General features: G+C 40.4%; 1 protein-coding gene across 6 annotated transcripts in view; it reads left to right on the plus strand.

Annotated features, from left to right (window-relative positions):
- The window catches only part of HP1BP3 (heterochromatin protein 1 binding protein 3), a 35,386-nt gene extending 22,887 nt beyond the window's left edge, over positions 1-12,499 (plus strand). For all 6 annotated transcript variants that reach the window (XM_081224454.1, XM_081224453.1, XM_081224456.1 and 3 more), the window contains 5 exons: positions 1,918-2,008; positions 6,697-6,856; positions 8,520-8,631; positions 10,104-10,217; positions 10,712-12,499. In XM_081224454.1, coding sequence (XP_081080580.1) covers positions 1,918-2,008; positions 6,697-6,856; positions 8,520-8,631; positions 10,104-10,217; positions 10,712-11,006 — 772 coding nt within the window. In that variant the 3' untranslated portion in view covers positions 11,007-12,499. The remainder of the gene's footprint in view (positions 1-1,917; positions 2,009-6,696; positions 6,857-8,519; positions 8,632-10,103; positions 10,218-10,711) is intronic.
- The last annotated feature ends 7,959 nt before the right edge of the window (positions 12,500-20,458 follow it).

Here is a 20,458-nt window from a genome sequence, read left to right on the forward strand (position 1 = left end):
GCCAAAAAAAAAAACCCAGAAGATTCTTCTCAGATTAGTTGTTTAATTTGATACAAGAGACTAGGGTTTCACTGTTTAACTTAAGCTGTATGATCCTCCATTGGAATCTAACTTCAATTGTGTTCCCAAAGCTCTATGCACATGCTTCAACCCTGAACCTTATTATTCTCTACCATAATTATTACGTATTCATCATCTCTTAAATTCCTCGAGTCCAGTGACTAGATCTGAGTGTTTATTCCTGCATAACCATAATAAATACTCAGTAAATACTTGTGGGGTGAATGACTTTGTGTTTTGGGTTATGGCATAAATCATATTTGTCCTGAATGGAATAGCACTGGCCTAGAAATACTTGGATTGTGATTTGGCGGAGAGGGAGTTTCTTCATTTGGGGTGTCAGGATGTACAAGATTTGATAGCATGGTTTCTGCTCTTTAGCATCCTGTTAGAACAGGGGATCCCCTCCACCCTTCTACCCCAAACATGCGGGTAATGTAATTAATAACTCCAGTGTCAGCTCAGGCTGTAATGTTTAGTGGTTAGAGAAAAGATTCAAAATTTCTTCTCCAAACAAAAGTATCAAAGCTCGATAAAGCACCTCAAGTGGTAATAGTTTGGCCCTCATCATTCTGGCCCTCAGTGGGCTGCCAAGTTGTTAATCTTTTCAACTTAACTTATCAAGTAACCAGTTTCAAAGAAGTCTCATGATTTTCTGCTCCTTGGGTGCTCTTCTAGTAATTCTGGGGAGGTGTGGCAAAACACATCTCTTAACTTTTGGGTTACGATTAACCCTTTCTTCAGATGTCCTGTTGTTGGCCTGGGTGTATAGCTTTCCATTTTGTCTTGTTCCATACCACAGACCCCTTTAAGCCCTAAGCCAGCTTGATTGATTTCTCCCTGCACCTGACATTCTTCACCCACCGTTCAGACCATTGTTCCTTGACAGAGCAGCTTTTGCCTCAACACTTTGTTCTTATGTGTTTCTGTTTTGTTTTTGTTTTAATATTTTATTTTATTTACTTTTATTTTTTTGGCTGTGTTGGGCCTTGGTTGCAGCACACGGGCTTCTCTCTAGTTGTGATGTGCAGGTTTTCTCTCTCTAGCGTGGCACGCAGGCTCCAGAGCGTGTGGACTCTGTAGTTTGCAGCACACGGGCTCTCTCACTGAGGCGCACAAGCTCAGTAATTGTGGCACCCGGGCTTAGTTGTGGCATGTGGGATCTTAGTTCCCGGACCAGGGATCAAACCTGCATCCCCTGCATTGGAAGGCGAACTCTTTACCACTGGACCACCAGGGAATTCCTGTTCTTAAGTTTTTAATGATATTCAATTTCTTCTTGCCTACCGTTTGGTTTTGATGACCTAGTTTTTTGTTTTTGTTTTTGCTTTTTTTAATACAACCCTCTTAATGCAGAGATACTATGTTAAAAACAACCAGTTTTCTTTCTCAGGGAATTTTGTTTTATTAGGCTGACTTTAGATACTGGTTTGTAAAAAACAACTCAATTTTTTGTTAATGTGTATATACTTGTAAAAAATCAGGAATTTTGCTGCAGAGAATATCAGAATTAGATGGGACTTTAAAGATATCCATTCTTTGCTTGATTACAAAGTTTGGTTGCTATTGTAGTCTGATGGTAAAAAAGAGGCTTTTGGAGTGCCTTGGCAAGTTGGAAATTGGTTCTGTATGATTCATGGTTCTGTATGTACAGGTAATGACTTAGCTTCTTTGCTTGAAGAAAAAAGAAATACCACTTATTAAGGGTGCCAACAATTTATTACTTTACTGTTTTAACAAAGTACTACACATATAATAGGAATCAGAACTTTAGTTCTTTAGAATAACCCTGGTTCTGTTTTCTTCAAATCTTACCTTCATTAATATATTTATTGTTATTTTATGTTTTCTCTGCAGGCCTCAGCTGTTGAAGAATGCTCTGCAGAGAGCAGTAGAGAGAGGCCAGTTAGAACAAATCACTGGCAAAGGTGCTTCGGGGACATTCCAGGTTAGAGGCTAAAAAGGCTTGGTTGTAGAGAAGTAGTTCTCAAAAGTTGTGGTTTCAGGATCTCCTTATACTCCAAAAATGTATTGAGGGCCCCAGGAGCTTTTGTTTATGTGGGTTATGCATAGCAATATTTACCATATTAGAAATTACACCAGAGGAAAATTTTAAATATTAATTCATTTAAAAAATAATAAACCCATTGCATGTAACATACATAACACTTTTTATGAAAACTGTATTTCCCATGGGACTTCCCTGGAGGTCCAGTGGTTAAGGCTCTGTGCTCCCAATGCAGGGGATACGGGTTTGATCCCTGCTCAGGGAACTAAGATTCTGCATATGCCACATGGCACGACCAAAAAAAAACCTGTATTTCCCAAAATAAAAAAAATTTTAATGAGAAGAGGGTTACTATCTATTACATTTTTACAAAAGTCTTTACTGTCTAGCTTAATAGAAGACAGCTGGTATCTGTTTTAATATATTTTGGGTTACATCTATGAGGAAAATCCAGCTCCCACAGGAGTACAGTTAGATAAATGTGGAGTATTTTAAGATAATTTTCAGATAGAGGTTGATACTATTCTTTGATAGTATACCAAAGCTCACCAAATGATAGTTTTTTGTAATAGCTTTATTGAAGTATGATTTATACACCATAAGATACAATCATTTTATGTTACAATGTATAATTCAGTGATTCTTAGTAAATTTACAGTGTTGTATAACCATCACCAGTGTCCAATTTTAGAGCATTTCCATCACCCAAAAAAGATCTCTTGGGCCCGTTTGCATCACTCCCTGTTCCCATCCCCATCCAACCTGTTGATCTATTTTTTCTCTGTATAGATTTGCCTTTTTACATATTTCATGTAGGTAAAATCATACATTATGTGGTCTTCTGTGTCTGACGTCTTCCACTTAGCATAGTATTTTTTAGGTTTATCCATGTTGCAGCATGAATCAGTACTTTCATTCCTTTTATTGCCAATAGTATTCCACTGTATGGATCTGACACACTTTGTTTATCCATTCACAAGTTGGGTTATTTCCACTTTTTAGCTTTTATGGTTAATGTTGCCTATGAACATTTATGTCCAAATCTTTGTGCAGATATACATTTTTATTTCCCTTGGGTATATAAGTAGGAGTGTGGACTGCCTGGACTATATGGTAAATTTGTTTTAAGAAACTGCCCAAGTGGCTGCATCATTTTGCATTCCCACCAACAATGTATGTATAAGGGTTCCAGTTTCTCCTTATCTTTGCCAACATGTTTATTGTCTTTTTTAAATTATAGCCATACTAGTGAATACAAAGTGGTGTCTCGTGGTTTTGGTTGGCATTCCCCTAAGACTACTGATGTTGACCATTTTTTCATGTGCTTAATGGACATTTATTTATCTTCTTTGGTAAATGTCTATTCAAATCCTTGGTCTATTTTTAAAATTGAGCTGTTCGTTTTATTATTGAGTTATGAGTTATATAACTAGATACAAGTTCCTCATCAGATATACGATTTGCAAATATTTTCTCCTAAACCCGTGCTTTCTTAATGGTGCCTTTTGAAGCACAACTGTTTAATTTTGATGAAGTCCAGTTTATCATTTTTTTAGTTGCTTGTATTATTGGTGACATATCTAATAAATTATTGCCTAGCTTAAGACCAGGAAGATTTACTCCGATTTTTCTTTTAAGAGTTTTATGGCTTTAGCTCTTAACATTTAGGTCTGTGATCCATTTTGAGTTAAGTTTTGTTTATGGTGTGAGGTGGGGGTTATAAATTCATGTTTTTGCATGTGGACATCCAATTGTCCCAAAACCATTTATTGAAAAGACTGTCCCTTTCTCACTGAATTGCCTTGGTACCTTTATCAAAACTTAATTGACCATGAATGTAAGGGTTTATTTCTGGATTCAGTTCTGTTCCATTGATCTGTATGTGAATCCTCATTCCACGATCACGCTGTCTTGATGACTGTAGCTTTATAGTAAGTTTTGAAGTTGGGAAATATAAGTCCTCGACTTTTTCTTTTTCAAAATTATTTTGACTATTCTGGATCTTGTGCATTTCCGTATGAATTTTAGGATTCACTTGTCAATTTTCACAAAAAATCCAGCTAGGATTTTGGTAGGGATTGCATTGAACCTATAGATCAATTGGGAAGAATCACTGTTTTTACAATGTTGAGTTTTCCTATCCATGGACATTCACTGCCTCTTCATTTATTTAGATCTTTAACTTCTCTCAGCAGTGTTTTGTAGTTTTCAGTGTACAGGTCTTATATTTCTTTTGTTAAATTTATTCCTAAATATTTTACTCTTTTTCCATGCTGTTGTGAATGGAATTTTCTTATTTTCATTTTCAGATTGCTCAGCGCTAGCCTATAGAAATACAGTTGGTTTGTCTTTTGATCTTGTATCCTGCGACTTGCTGAACTCATTTACTAGTTCTAGAGTGGTTTTTTTCTATAATTTTTTTTTTAACTTTTATTTTATTTTTGACTGCCTTGCGTCTTCATTGCTGCATGCGGGCATTCTCTAGTTATGGTGAGCGGGGGCCACTCCTCTTTTTGGTACATGGGCTTCTCATTGGGGTGGCTTCTCTTGTTGTGGAGCATGGGCTCTAGGCACACGGGCTTCAGTAGTTGTGGTGCACGGGCTTAGTTGCTCCGTGGCATGTGGGATCCTCCTGGACCAGGGCTTGAACCCGTGTCCCCTGCATTAGCAGGCAGATTCCTAACCATTGCGCCACCAAGGAAGCCCAGTTCTAGAGATTTTGTGGGTTCCTTGGGATTTTGGGGTGGATTCCCTAGGATTTTCTACATACAGGATAATGTCATCTGCAAATAGACCATTTTACTTCTTCCTTTCCAATCTGGATGTCTTTTTCTTTTTTTTTTTCCTCCATGCCTGATTGCACTGGATAGAACCTCTAGTGCAGTGATGACAGTAGATGTCTTCATCTTTTTAGCCATCTTAAAGGGAAAACATTCATTCTTTCACCGTTAAAGCTGTGGGTTTTTCATAGATGCCTATTATCAGATTGAGAAAGTTCTCTTCTGTTACTAGTTTGTTGGAAGTTTATTATGAATGGCTGTTGGATTTGTCAAATGCTTTTTCTAAAACTCTTGAGATGATCATATGGCTTTTGTCCTTTATTCTGTTAATATGATATTACATTAATTGATTTTGTGGTATTAAAGTACGTTAAAGGTGCTATGTGGAACCTGAAACCGTATCAATGAACTCGTTGTACTCTGTTATCTTAAAATCCTTTGGCCTGTCTTGAACTTTGAGTGTATCTTTTAGACATAATTATATCACTTGGTCATTTGAAGAGTAGTAGTTCATGGAATTATGCAGTTGTTAAAATATTGGCACATTTCATCAAACAGTAACAAAAATCATATTCACTAATATCACCCACTGATCTCATCAGAACAGCGTTTAAGTATTGGGAAATTATTGTGCTCATGATGGTAGGACAAGTTTTCCACAATTTAAATTTTCTCTTGAAAAGTTGAACTTATCATTGGCAACAAATACTCTTAGTTGTTTTCCTTGATATGACGGGCTCACTTAACTTATTTTCAAGAAAATGACTACCAGATACCCAAGTCTGATTAACCATAGTTTATTGGTTAATTGTTCCTTCAAATAAAAAGGGTATTCCATAAAAAATGCAGCTAATTCAGCTCACAACTCAATCACTAGGTGCTTTTCCTTGAGACTACCACCATCCCTCCAGATGCAGCTGACATGCTTTATAAATTCTTCTCACTTTGCCCCATCAAAAGTATCAAAAAGATATGCATTGGAGTTGAGATTTAATAAAATCATTTTTATATCAAGGACATTCCTAAGTGAAACTGGGTTTTTTTTGGTTTCTTTTTTCTTTTAACCATAAGCGTATTGCAGTAAAGAATGCAGTAACTACTGGTACATTTCTGTGCCTCCACAGGTAGCAGCGGTTTACCCATCATTGTTTTTCCACCATTAGTGCAAATGTCATCACAGTGAAAAAGGCAAATCACATCTTAGTATTATTATGAAAATAGTTTTAACCTTGCAGATCCTCTGAAGGGATCTCAGGAACCCCAGGGGGTTTGTGGACCTTTCTTTTGAGACTGACTATTGTAGACCATACCTCAGTTTGTCCTTTAACCTTTTTGCTTATTGGTGCTAACCTTTGTTCCCCAGCCTTTTGTCCTTGAAGTATGCTATAGAATTTTCTTTTGTATGATACCCTAAATATTTATCAAACTTTTCCTTAGCCGTTTTCCTTACAGGATTAAAAAGGCTATTTATTATTTTTATAATAATACTCCATTTTTCAGATTCAGAAAAGAAGTATTCTCAAAAGTGTTCATTTATTGGGGTCATAACAAGTTAACCTCCTTATTGGAGTGGAGCTGTCACTTTTTTGGGGTTAGGTTGGCTTTTGCTATTTTCAGTTGGATGGAGGGGTGGATAGAAGGAGAAAATATCCCTAGGAGGGTTGGGACTCCTCAGTTAGGTTGAATACCTGAAGAGTGGGAAGAGAAAGTCCCTAACCTGACAATTCATTGTAAAACGTATCTGTGCTAATGCAGGAACTCCGACCCACCTGGTGCAGAGGAGTCTTGTCTTGACCTGCTTTGGGAGAGTGTTGTCTTGATGCTTTTCTCTTCCTCCTTGGAAAACAGCTGAAGAAATCAGGGGAGAAACCCCTGCTTGGTGGAAGCCTGATGGAATATGCAATCTTGTCTGCAATTGCTGCCATGAATGAGCCGAAGACCTGCTCCACCACTGCTCTGAAGAAGTATGTCCTGGAGAACCACCCAGGGACCAATTCTAACTATCAAAGTAAGACTCAGAGTTGAGCACATTTAACGGGGATCCAGGGGATTGTCTTGTGAAAGGATCCCTAGAGATCATGCTGTTAATGATAAAGCACTAACTACTGACTGAAAACCAAGAGGGAACAACTTTACAAACCTATTTATTATTTACAAAAAAATAATCAAGACTTATCCTTGATTTACAGTGTCTGCTGAGGATCAGAATTTGATTTTACTTTGCTATGAAGATTTTTCTGATATTCATTTTTATTATAATAGAGACAAATTGCTAGGTTTGAAACACCTCTCAAGTATAGTATCTTTTCACCTACTTGTGAATGTTTACCAGAACATTAATACCACCCTGAAACCAAGTCGTTGTTGTAAAATACTTCCCACTTAGGTTATTTCTTATTGACTTAAGCCCTAAACAGAAAATACTTTTTTTCAGTAAAGTATATTTACCCTGTCAGGTGGTGATTTGAGATTAGAAACCTTGCCTTAGCAGCATTGTCACATACAGATTAGTGAGAGTGTATATTTTCTCAGTGAACTATGAGAGTAGGCACAGTGGTGTAGGGTGAGGAATATGAAAATTAAGTAACAGAAAATGCAAACTAGAATATATTGTTTTAGATGAAAAGCTAATTTTGAAGTCTTTTTTTTTTAAATAAATTTATTTATTTATTGTCGGCTGCATTGGGTCTTCGTTGCTGCACGCAGGCTTTCTCTAGTTGCAGCGAGCGGGGACTGCTCTTGGTTGCAGTGCGTGGGCTTCTCATTGCGGTGACTTCTCTCGTTGTGGGGCATGGGCTCTAAGCGCGCGGGCTTCAGTAGTTGTGGCTCGTGGGCTCTAGAGCTCAGGCTCAGTAGTTGTGGTGCACGGGCTTGGCTGCTCCACAGTATGTGGGATCTTCCCAGAACAGGACTCAAACCCGTGTCCCCTGCATTGGCGGGTGGATTCTTAACGACTGCGGCACCAGGGAAGCCCCTGTATGGCTGTTTTTTCTCTTTCTTTACTTAAGATATATACTGTGTTTAATTGTGCCTATTGACCCTGTAGATTATTCTGTGGTTTTCTCTTTTGACCAAGTGTTATAAGAGAAGATGAATTTGGTTATTAACCTTTTCAGTGTCACTAATAATTGTGGCAGCTATTTATTTGGACACGGAATCACTATAAAATGTATTTTTATGTGTTTTTATATGAAAGATGAGAACTGGTGAGGCCTTTAGGAGCCATGATATTGTTTTGTTACTGTTTGCTGATTCTTGAGAAATTGGTTTTCTCTTTATAGATATCCTTCTAAATGCTTATCAGTACTTACAGGCACTCAGTAGATGTTTGAATGAATAGAAATGAGAGATTGAGTTTTAAGTTGGCAATTAACCATTTATGTGCGACTGTAGGGCAAGTCATTAGCCACCCTTGGCTGCTATTCCACTTCCTGTGCAATGAGGAATTTGACACAATGGTCTGTAAAGTCTCTTCCCATTATAATTCAACTCTTTCCAAATTTATGGACACTTAATAATAATTTAGTGAATTAATTAAAAATCCCTATGACCACAAGGGATTCACTTAGCACATGTCAGGACAATAAATTGATGTATAACTGATTGTGGTTGAGGGAATTATCAAATCTGAATAAATAAGTACTTTCTTCATTTCTCACTTTACTGTTCAGTGCATTTGCTGAAGAAAACCCTACAGAGATGCGAAAAGAATGGGTGGATGGAACAGATCTCTGGTAAAGGATTCAGTGGCACCTTCCAGCTCTGTTTTCCCTATTACCCCAGGTAAGCACTTAGCCCATAATGTGAAGTATTGGTCATTGCAAATTTAAAATCTGACTCCAGATTACAGGTTTGGCTTAACTTACTTTGCCCTTATTATTGTTATACTGAACTGAATATACTTGAAAATAAAGACTACTTAAGGCAGTATTGTTTTAGAGCTGAAGGTTTTCATATAAGAACAGGGGGATTGGGGCTATCCTGCTGGAACTTACTGTTAGGCGTGTGTTGCTGAAATCAAGCGTTGAATTTTCTTTGAGATCCTTGGCCAGTCATTTAGATGTTCATTCCTTCTAATAAAGAATAAAGTACGGGCTTCCCTGGTGGCACAGTGGTTGAGAGTCCGCCTGCCGATGCAGGGGACACGGGTTTGTGCCCCGGTCTGGGAAGATCCCACATGCCACAGAGCGGCTGGGCCCGTGAGCCATGGCTACTGAGCCTGCACGTCCGGAGCCTGTGCTCCGCAACGGGAGAGGCCACAACAGTGAGAGGCCCGCGTACCGCAAAAAAAAAAAAAAAGAATAAAGTACATGGTAATGACAGGAAGATTACTAGAGGATTACATATGTCTTAATGGTCCAGCACCAAGTAGGGAGAGCACTGACTACTTCTAAGAATCCTAATCTGCCTCTTCATACTATAGAGACAAGGCTATTTATTTGAAAACTTGTCTCTTATACATATTTATTCATTTAACCAAAAAAATGTATTGAGCACCTCCTATGGACCAAGCATTTTTCTGTGTACCCGTGCTTTCGCCTTCTTACACTTTCGTTTCTAATAAAGTGCCATGACATGTACCACTGAAACCTATTTCAGCAGTATAGTGTAGCTTTCTTACATTACATTGCTCTTGGTGCATAAACATAAGTGTTACTTGATTGAATGTTTATTATTTGAGTTTTTCAAATGTTTAAATATTCTTAAAATCATGCACATACAGTGTTATAATTTAAGGACTTATTAATCAGTGGGATCAAGTTTTCTACCATTAAGGACAAAGAACATTTAGAATATCCTTGCTGAATTTCTCAAAAACTTTGAAGAGATTCAGGCTTTATGACACTTTTGAGGTCTTTTGCCAGTATCATAAAGGCAAAAAATATATACTGCTGTGTAGGCTATTCACCGCTGTATAGACCATTCACTGCTGTATATTCAGTGGCTGATAACAGTGCCAAACACATGTCAGGAGCTTCAATAATTGTTTACTAAATAAATGATGGAAGTATCAGTTTTATTAAATGGAGGGAGGAAGGGAATGAGGTAGGTCTGGGACTTTTATAGATTTGTCCTAACTTCATATGTTTGTTCAAAATAGGTTAAAGTGTACCTGATATTTGTAACCTAACTTGACATAATTGGGGAGGGTGGGAGGAAGTGGGTTATGTCCAGGGAAGAGCATATCTAGGTTCACATTCTTTTCCTTGTCCTGATGCGATTTCTCTTTACCTAACTTTTTTTTTTCTTACTAGCCCAGGAGTTCTGTTTCCAAAGAAAGAGCCAGATGATTCTAAAGATGAGGATGAAGATGAAGATGAGTCATCAGAGGAGGACTCTGAGGATGAAGAGCCACCACCTAAGAGAAGGTGGGGACGTGTGGAAAACCCTCCTTAGTTAGAGCTGAAAATGACAGCACTAGGAGAGAGGCTGTGAAAAGTGTGTTAACAGTTCAGGATCCTTCTCAGATTCTTTGTGTAACATTTGAATTTGTCCTGTTCTTGAGCATTTAGAGGCTCTAAACTTGTGAAACACTGTAAATATGTAATAACTCTTTGGTCAAACGTGTGTGTGTGTGTGTGTGTGTGTATATATATATATATCCATAGTTTGGTTATTTGAAGAAAAAGAATTGCATATTTTTCTAGGAAAAACATGGAATTATGTGTAGTCTTCAGGAATTGGTTGAGTTTTTATACAATTTTAGTAAAGCCTTTAGGTAAAAAGTAATAACCCACATTCCTCTTCTTAACCTAGGTGACTTCTGCCTGTGCTGTTTCTTTTTTGGCAAAGTATCTGGTCATCCTGGTGAAGTGAATCTCTCAAGTACTAAGTAACTGCCTTTGCTCTTTGGTTCTCACAGGTTGCAGAAGAAAACCCCAGCCAAGTCGCCAGGGAAGGCTGCATCCATGAAGCAGAGAGGGTCCAAGCCTGCACCTAAAGTCCCAGCTGCCCAGCGAGGGAAAGCTAGGCCCCTGCCCAAGAAAGCCCCCCCTAAGGCCAAAACTCCTGCCAAGAAAGCCAGACCCTCACCCCCAGTCATCAAAAAACCTAGTGGTAGCTCTTCAAAGAAGCCTGCAGCCAGTGTGAGAAAGGAAGTGAAAATGCCTGGCAAGGGCAAATCCACCATGAAGAAATCTTTCAAAGCAAAAAAGTAAATTTTATAGGAAAAAAGGGTATCATGATGAAACTCAAAATCTTATTTTCTAAGGTCAGTGTGCATTTGTTTTAGTTTGATGCTTTTAAAATTACATTTTTTTCCTCCCCTATGAACATTATGGGGAGGGAATATAAATAAACGAGTTTAGCCATTTGTTAGCTTTAGGTGCTCTTCTTGGTGCCTGCCCCTCGCCCCACACCCTCCCTCCCAGTCATTTTAATTTCTGTGATAATTCTGGACTTCCCTGAACCGTATAATCTATACTTGTTCTTTTTTCTCCCCCCACCCCAACCCTCTTTCTTTTTTTATGGTCAGCTTTGGCTTTTTTTTTTTTTTTTTTCTTCCAGTTTTATCTAAACAGTTGCGAAGATTTTTATATTTGTTTGAAAGCATCAAGAATGGGATGCTAGTCAGGTGCTGCAAGTAAAAAGGAGGCAGTATAGCACTGACTGAATCATAAAGCCTCCTGCCTGGAGACTTCAGTTATAGCTATAATAACTAATCTTATTTATAAAACCACTCCACTAGCCCCTTCTCTCCAACTATAAACACAGAGATGTCTTAGCTTTGGGAATAGGCCAAAAACATTATGATCTCATTCAATTCTGAAGATGCACGACTCCTTTGGGCCCCTTTTCACATTGATCAATGTCTAGGTATTTTTCATTGGCCCCTGGGCATTGCATTCCCTCAATAGCAAGCACAAGATCTCTCCACCACTTGTTTTTTGACTGAAGGGGAAATACAGGAACATACTGAATTTGTGATGTCTGGTGTCACCTGTGTTACCAAAAATCAAAACATATAAAATCTTGATCAAATGTTTAAATATATTTTTTAATATTTGGAGCATGAGTCGTCACTTCCTCTTTGCCTTTTTTATAAGGAAATATTGGAGAGTTACACCATTACTAATGTAGAATTGTTAAGTGGAAAAACATACAATTTGCTAAAATAAACTGTGGGTTTTTTCCCCTCCTTTCTTTCCATAGCACTTTTGATAACAAGCAAGTGGCTTCCTTTTTGAGTTACTTAAAAAGAGAAAAGAAAAAACAAATGAAGCCCGACTACCTAACCCTTTCTTATTTGTTTTTGTTTTAGTATTGTGAAGTTGTGTTAAATAGCACTAGCTTTCTAAGAAATATTGATTTCTGGTTATCATTTATCTTCCCTGTGGCACTTGACATTTTAATTGTCTTAAACTTTTTGGTGTACATCTTCTGGCCCCTTGAGTGCTGCCAGAGGCAAAAGATGTTTGTTTAATTCATTCCATTTGCATTGTCTCCTGGGATCCCATCTGCAGCCTAAAGTGTGGCTGGGAATTGGACTTGAGAAGATTGGCTTGAATTAGATCCATAATCATATGTGATCCCATCATGAGTTTATTGGAATTTGTGTTGCATGTAAGGCAATCTTTCCTGTTGTAAATCTTCCTTTTTTTATGTACATATATTTTGAAAAATATGAATAAACATGAAATTTTAAAAGCTGCTGAACTGTAGCTTATATTTAAAAGTTTCCAGTATCCTGGAAGTGGCCATATCCTGGAAATAGCCTTTCCTTATCGTCTGAAGTAGCCATAAGTGTTACACTCACTGTGAGTCTTCTCCCCTCCACTCCTTGCATTAGCCACCGTCCATTTTCTGTTTAAATACAAGCTCCAGGGCTTCCCTGGTGGCACAGTGGTTGAGAGTCCGCCTACCGATGCAGGGGACACGGGTTCGTGCCCCGGTCTGGGAAGATCCCACATGCCGCGGAGTGGCTGGGCCCGTGAGCCATGGCCGCTGAGCCTGTGCGTCCGGAGCCTGTGCTCCACAACGGGAGAGGCCACAACAGTGAGAGGCCCATATACCGCAAAAAAAAAAAAAAAAAAAAATACAAGCTCCAGTTTATTTGCTTTTTGAATTTTTATATGGATGGTAAATGTTTCTAACTACATTGAACCTGATTATTTAATGCATAAGAGATTTTTAAAAATCATTTTGTATTTTATTAAGGTCCTTGTTTTCAAGATCTTAAATTCCAGTTTTTCATGATTAATGTCTACACATGTCCTTGGACTAGAAAAATACAGCACTGCAAAAGAATTGATAAACCCTAGAGACCTAATTCTAAAAGTAATTCTAATTTTCCGTTATGCTATTTAGCAGGTAATAATTCTTAATAGTACAGTTGTTAGGAACCTGTGCTAAGAATACTCTTCTGGAATCAAAAGTGGCAGGATTTTGGTTGGTTTCTGTGTTTTATGATATTGTTTTATTTTAAAAAGAAGGCCTGAACAGTCACCTGGTGGCTATGTTGTATATCAGGTACTCCATCCACCATAGAGTGAGACACTTAGATCATTTAAGGTCCCTTCCTACCCTGACACTGTTAAATTCACAGAATTCAGGTAAGGACAAAACTGTCCTTGCTTTCAGCATGGGAAAAGACAAGAGGGCCATTGCATTCTTCCAGGGAAAATCCCCAGCTTGTCAAAGACATGCACCTTCCTGACGTTGAGACAAAAAGATGTTTGGGTTATTTCCCTTCCAGCCATTCTCAAGGAGCAGAAAACAATTTTTACTTCCATGTTACAGAAAGGAAAACAGCAAACCCAAGAGATAACCCAGCAATTCTTCGTGTGGATCAGTGGCTTCAGTACTCTCTCTTAGTGGCTTTTAGTGAGCTCAGCTACAGTGTTTCATATGTCCTTAAACCACCTACAAACTGTCTTTGAGAAATGAATCTCACAGAGTGCTGGGAGAGAGATTGTTGGCTTCTTAAAGCTCAAATGAGAAAGAAGAGATATACCATTGCAGGAAGGGTGGAGTCCTTTCCTTAGTAATGTGACAAAAGCATTCAACACAGGTAGAAATCTATCTTAACCATGCACACAGATTTACCTAAAGGAGGCCTGGGCCAGTCATGTCTATTGCCTATAGCTAACAGGAAAATTACTTGGAAACAAGAGCTAGGTAATATACTAATACCTTTGATGTTTTTTCCATCGTTGCTCTTTTATAAAATTTTGTCAGCCCCAGGATAGGCTTGCTAACCTATCCTTACACCTACTTTATTTATTTATTTATTTTTAAATTTATTTTTGGCTGCTTTGGGTCTTCGGTGCTGTGCACAGGCTTTCTCTAGTTGTGGTGAGCAGGGGTTACTCATTGTGTTGTGCGGGCTTCTCACTGCAGTGGCTTCTCGTTGCGGAGCACAGGCTCTAGGCGCACGGGCTTCAGTAGTTGTGGCATGCGGGCTCAGTAGTTGTGCACGGGCTTAGTTGCTCCGTGGCATGTGGGATCTTCCTGGACCAGGGATCGAACCCTTGTCCCCTGCATTGGCAGGCAGATTCTTAACCACTGTGCCACGAGGGAAGTCCCCTTATACCTGCTTTAAAGAACCTAAGAAGTTATCCTTGCTCAGGCCAAGATTCCCTTACCGTTCTGATCTGTCAGGAGAAAGAGGTTAAGCCAGCCTTACACGTGAACTGCTGTACTTAGCCAACTAAAAGAAATCTTAATCCAAAAATGTAGGATTATAGTTGAAGTTTCTCATCTTTGGAACCTGATAAATCACAGTTCTTTGGGTTAAGCAAAAGTTCTAATCTTATCCATGAAGAGAAAGTCTATTCTTAATTGGATAAAGACCATTATTAAACTTACCCCCAGTCAGTCAGAGGTTCTGACTGACATTACTTTCCAGCGTGTAGAGTTGCTTTGCATTTTTGTGGTGGAACAGATGGTCAGTTCTGCAGAGCTGAAGCTGAAGAGCTAGAACTGTTGAAGCTCTTGGCTTAGGAACTCCTTGATGAACACGTGCTTGGAAGCCAGGAGAGATGCTAAACGGCATCCCTCAGCTGTGCTGAGTTTTCCTTTTTTTTTTTTTTTTTTCCGGTACGCGGGCCTCTCAGTGTTGTGGCCTCTCCCGTTGCGGAGCACAGACTCCAGACGCGCAGGCTCAGCGGCCATGGCTCACGGGCCCAGCCGCTCCGCGGCATGTGGGATCTTCCCAGACCGGGTCATGAACCCGTGTCCCCTGCATCGGCAGGCGGACTCTCAACCACTGCGCCACCAGGGAAGCCCTGAGTTTTCCTTTTTTAAGAAACTAATCTCTACCATCTTTATTACTGTATTATTTCTATCAATTCCACAAGCTTCTTAACTTTGAAGGCTTTTTTTTTTCTGTTGGAGTAATTTTCTACTTTTATTTAAATTCATTAGCTTAGTTTTAACTGCTTCTAATTTGTTTTGTCAACAACAGGTATGTCAAAGGAGGTTTCTAAAGGTACCTTCCCAAGCTGTTTTCCTCAAAAATTGCAAGTCATGGGACTTCCATGGCGGTCCAGTCGTTAAGACTCCGCGCTTCCACTACAAGGGCGCAGGTTCGATCCCTGGTCTGGGAACTAAGATCCCACATGCCCGCAGCTCAGCCCACCCCCCGCACACACACATAAATCGCAACTCTTGATATTGTATGTGAATGTAGAATTTACACCATTTGCTGTTAAATCTTTGTTTATTAGAGAAGAGTTCTTTCTCTAGGGGGCCTTGAATATCTTTGACAAAGCGTAGTTATTAGTTTGATTTATTACTTTAATAATAGTGACAGTAATAGCTGTAATACCTAAATAAACACTAAATGAATTTTTTCTATGTGACAGGCTCTGTACATATGTTAACCTTGTTTAACCCTAGCAACCCTATGAAATGGTCATTGTTTATTATTCCCGTTTTACGGAAGGGAAAACTTAGGCACAGAGTGAGGCTGAGAAACTTGCCTCAGGACACAGTAAGTGGCAAAGACAGAATTAAACCCAGGCACTCTGAATGCAGAGCCATCTCTCGCCGCTCCGCTCCACTGTCTCCCCTTGACAATTTTTCAAGCTTCTGAATTCTCCCTTTATCTTACAGCACAATGACTCTATGTTCTATTCATGGAAAAGAAAGGATTTAAGAGTGCAGAGGATTTGGAAGTGAGATTAAATTATTAAATTTGCTAATTAGGAGTCTGTGACTTTTGTCTTAAGAAATTTGGTAAGAACTATCAAAATTAGATCTTGGATTACTGGAAAATGTTAGCTAGGCTGCCCTAAGGTAGTCTTCTGTTTGTTTTTCTTTTAAGACACTGTGCAGGCACTTGATCACTCTCAAATCCTAGCCGTGGGACACTTCCTGGTTTCCTCACAACTTACTTATTCCAGGCAAATTCTCTGAGTTCACAGGATGCTGATAGTTGTGAGCACTTTCCCTCCAGGGGTCACAGCTTCTATCAGAACTTTTATGTTGCTAAGTGAGCAGTGCTCTTACCCTCTATAGACTGTAAACTTGCATTCCATGAGGCCTACCAGGAGAAATTCCAGAACTGGGATTGTCTGACAACTGAATTTTTTGTATATGATACCGGCTTAGTAATCATGAACTGGAATATTAGAAATCCTTGACCTTGATTCTTAGTCATCCGGTCTCTCCTACCATCTCTGTCTGCTTTGTTCGCCCAATTCCAACAGATAATTCTTTTTCCTAAAACCTAGAGTTGCACAACATCCTTGCTCGTCCATTTTACTGTTTAAGAACTTTTACTCTGATGAAATTCTTCTCATGTCAAACCTAAATCCTTACGTTGTAACTTAAATTCGCTGGTATGTAGAATAAGACATTTTCACTAATTTCAAAGTGGGATTGACTCCTGGTTAGAGTATATGACTCAGCCCAGCATACTAATAACATCTTTAGCTGTGGTCTTGCACAGTGGTCTTTGGGGGCTGTATCGCTTACCAGCTATGTGACCTTGGCTAAGACAATCTCCCTGAGCCTTGATTTCCTCATCTGTAAAATAAAGGGGTTCAAGTCCACAGTTCTTGGGGGTTTTTTTAGAATAGCCATCCAAAGGTAATGTGAGATGATCAAGTATCAAAGAAAGACTGAACCATGTTCACTGAGGTTACTAAGGCATTTTAGAATTTTAGGAAAGATGAGACAGAACATCCAATTTCACAAGAATTTGGTTTTGTTGTTTCAACTACCATTCATTGTAGTTCCCTGTTGTTGGGCACTTTAATCACACTATCTCAAATCCTCACAAATATATTCTCAAAAGTATGTGATACTGGACTTCCTTGGTGGTGCAGAGGTTAAGAATCCGCCTGCCAATGCAGGGGACATGGGGTTCGAGCCCTGGTCCAGGAAGATCCCACATGCCGCGGAGCACCTAAGCCCATGCACCACAACTACTGAGCCTGCGCTCTAGAGCCTGCGAGCCACAACTACTGAGTCTGTGTGCCACAACTACTGAAGCCCACGTGCCTAGAGCCCGTCCTCCGCAACAAGAGAAGGCACCGCAATGAGAAGCCCGCGCACAGCAATGAAGAGTAGCCTCCGCTCGCCGCAACTAGAGAAAGCCCGCACGAAGACCCAATGCAGCCAAAAATAAAAATAGATTAAATTTATTTTTTAAAAAGTATGTGAAATTATCCCCAATTTTCAGAAGCAAAGTTTGCTAATTTCCCCCCAATTAAACATGTAGTAAGTGGTGGAGTTAGACGTAAACCAAGGCATGGCAGACTTGACCGATCACCTTGCTGCCCCACCTTCCTTAGCGGGTTTACACACTGAGAGCTCAGGTAGGAAGATGTCTGGCAACAAGTTACAAGAGGGACAGACCATAGATGAATGGGCAGTGGTTAACAGAATTTTTTTCTTTTTTTTATTTTTTGCGATACGCAGGCCTCTCACTGCTGCAGCCTCTCCCGCTGCAGAGCACAGGCTCCAGACGCACAGGCTCAGCGGCCATGGCTCACGGGCCCAGCCGCTCCGCGGCATGTGGGATCCTCCCAGACCAGGGCACGAACCCGTGTCCCCTGCATCGGCAGGCGGACTCTCAACCACTGCGCCACCAGGGAAGCCCTAACGGAATTTTTTTCTTCCGGTTAGCATATTTTTAAACCACTAGGAGCTTACTTGTTAAAAGATGAGCAGGAAAAAAGAAATACAGCTTTGAGTTACAGATGCCAGGGAGCAGGAGAGAAGAGCAGCCAGGTGGACGAGAGAAGTGAGTTCCTTCTAGGCTGGGGTCACCAGAGGCCTTGGTAGCCATCGGCTGCCACCTGGGCCAAACCTGGGGCCTTAGCTGACTGTGGATGAAGAGCAGAGCTGCAGAGAAACTGCAGCTACTCGATGTGCAATGTTTTTAAAATCTCCATTAAATATTATTACCAGCTTATGTTTTCAACACAGACGTTATTTTGGATAGTATTTGATATTACCTGCCTTCATTTTCTGAAATGCACCCCTAGACTCCTGTCTGACAACAAAGCCTCTAACGAGTGTTTCTGGGGAGGGGTCCTCTTTAAACCTGGACTTTCCAGTTGGAAAAGTACTAGGGACTATTCCTTGTTCCCCTGCTTCTCAAATGGGGTACAGGTAGCAACAAGATTAAATACCTATTTCTGGGGCACTCGTTTTATTCCAAAGTATTGGGGGCAGTGCTTTATGTTAATATCAAAAGAAGTAGAAGGAAGTACAAAGTCCACAATAGTCACTAAGATAAAACGAGGTTTCATAGAAATAAAGCAGCGGCGGCACCGATGCTCTACCAGGTGATCCCCAGGGAGTGCCCGTTCCCTCTTCTCCAAAAACACTGGAAGCACTGCCCTAACCGTGACTGAGGGGGTGGGTGGAGATGCCTGCATTCTGTGCCCCTTTGGAACTAAGACTGCAACTTCAGGCAAGCCACAGAACCTTCTGGTTCTCAACTGGAAACGAGAGAGAGTTGAACTAGATAACATTTCTCTGATCCTGTAACCTCCACACTTCCTGCCACCCAGAAAACACCGGAAGGAGAGAGGATCTGACTGTAGAATGTTGTGGTCTGGTCTGCTTTGTGAATGAATGAAAAGGAATCTTATTTTAATCACTGTATTAGTCTCCTTGGCCCATGACAAAATACCACAGACCAGGGCGCTTGAACAACAGCAATTTATTTTCTCAGTTCTGGAGTCTAGAAGCCCAAGATACAGGTGTCAGTAGGGTTAGCGCCTTCCGAGGGCGGAGGGAAGGATCTGCTCCTGGCCTCTCTCCTTGGCTTGTGGTTGGCTGTCTTCTCCCTGCAGGCACATCATCTTCCTTCTGTGTGTGTCTGTGTCCAAATTTCCTCTTCTTATAAGCATACCAGTCATATAGGATCAGTGCCCACCCTAATAACCTCATTTTAATGTAATTACCTCTTTACAGACCCTGTCTCTAAATACAGTCATGCGCTGAGGTACTAGGTGTTAGGACTCCAACATATTAATTTAGGGAGAAAGGACACAATTCAGCCCATAACATATATTAGAATTTAAAAAAAAAAATTCTGTTCTAGGTCACTTACTTGAGGGGGTGTGCAAGATGTTGGGGGGAGGGGGGTAAGTTGCAGGGATGGCCATTAGGACACACCCGAGGGAAGGAAAGCATGGGGCTCAAGGTTGAAAGTAGCTGCCAACGTGGGAGGGTATTGCTGAGGAAACATGGCAACGTGCGCTGTAAAAGCCAGATGCGTATGGGATGCTGTGCTGAGGCCTGTTCCAAGCTCACCATCTTGGCTCCAGTTTCAGTCCTCTTGTTGGAGACGGGCTTGGAAAGGATGTGATGTTACTTCCCACTCACATTCACCAGCTGGCAACTCCAGTACCAGATTCTGGGGTTTCTAGTGAAAAGGGAAGATTGTGATAGCAAGATCACACCTGTATGGTTTAGTCACTGTCACTGACTCATCAGGAAATGCCATGACAGGGCCATGCACCCTCACCTGTTCAGGGATCACGACCCCACCACCCTAGCTTGCCTTGTCATTCCTTCCCCTGCTTAATAGAGATGATTTCTCTGGTCTTCCAGCAAAAGTGAGTCATTAATCCAGTGGTTGAGGTTCTATACCTGACGGCTCCCAAGAGCTGTCAGGAATGTAGGATGAGATATGTGGGGCAGATAATGATGCGGTGGTGGCCGTTTCATGCTGCAGCCCGGAGCGGAACTAGCTTGGCTCACCCAGGAGATGGCTGACTCCCACTGAAGTTTGTTTCCCTTGGTGCAAACCTCTCAGCTTGTACATCTATTGTACATTTACTAAGGCTACATGCATGGTAGAAGCTCAGAGTTTCTGTGCTTTTGGTGGAATTAGGTCCACTGAGTTTGGTAACCTGAGCTCAGACGGGTGGTTACATTACTCTGGTACACAAATAAAAATGAAGAAATGAACTTCAAATGTATAAATCCATTTGGTTTTGAAACATCATATTCCTGAGTGAGTGTATTGTTGAAGACCAATAAGAAGAGGATCCTCGGTGGTCACAAAGTCAGGAGTCAACGTCACGGACATTTTCCACACATGTATCTTCCCAGGTCTGGTTTTTGTGGTGTTCTGTTGTAAATTTCTGTATCCCGGGGATCTAGCACAGTGCCGGCCACTCAGATCTTCACCCTCTGTCCCTCT

This window comes from Mesoplodon bidens, assembly GCF_964165515.1.
Source record: "Mesoplodon bidens genome assembly, chromosome: 2".
Lineage (NCBI taxonomy): Eukaryota > Metazoa > Chordata > Mammalia > Artiodactyla > Ziphiidae > Mesoplodon > Mesoplodon bidens.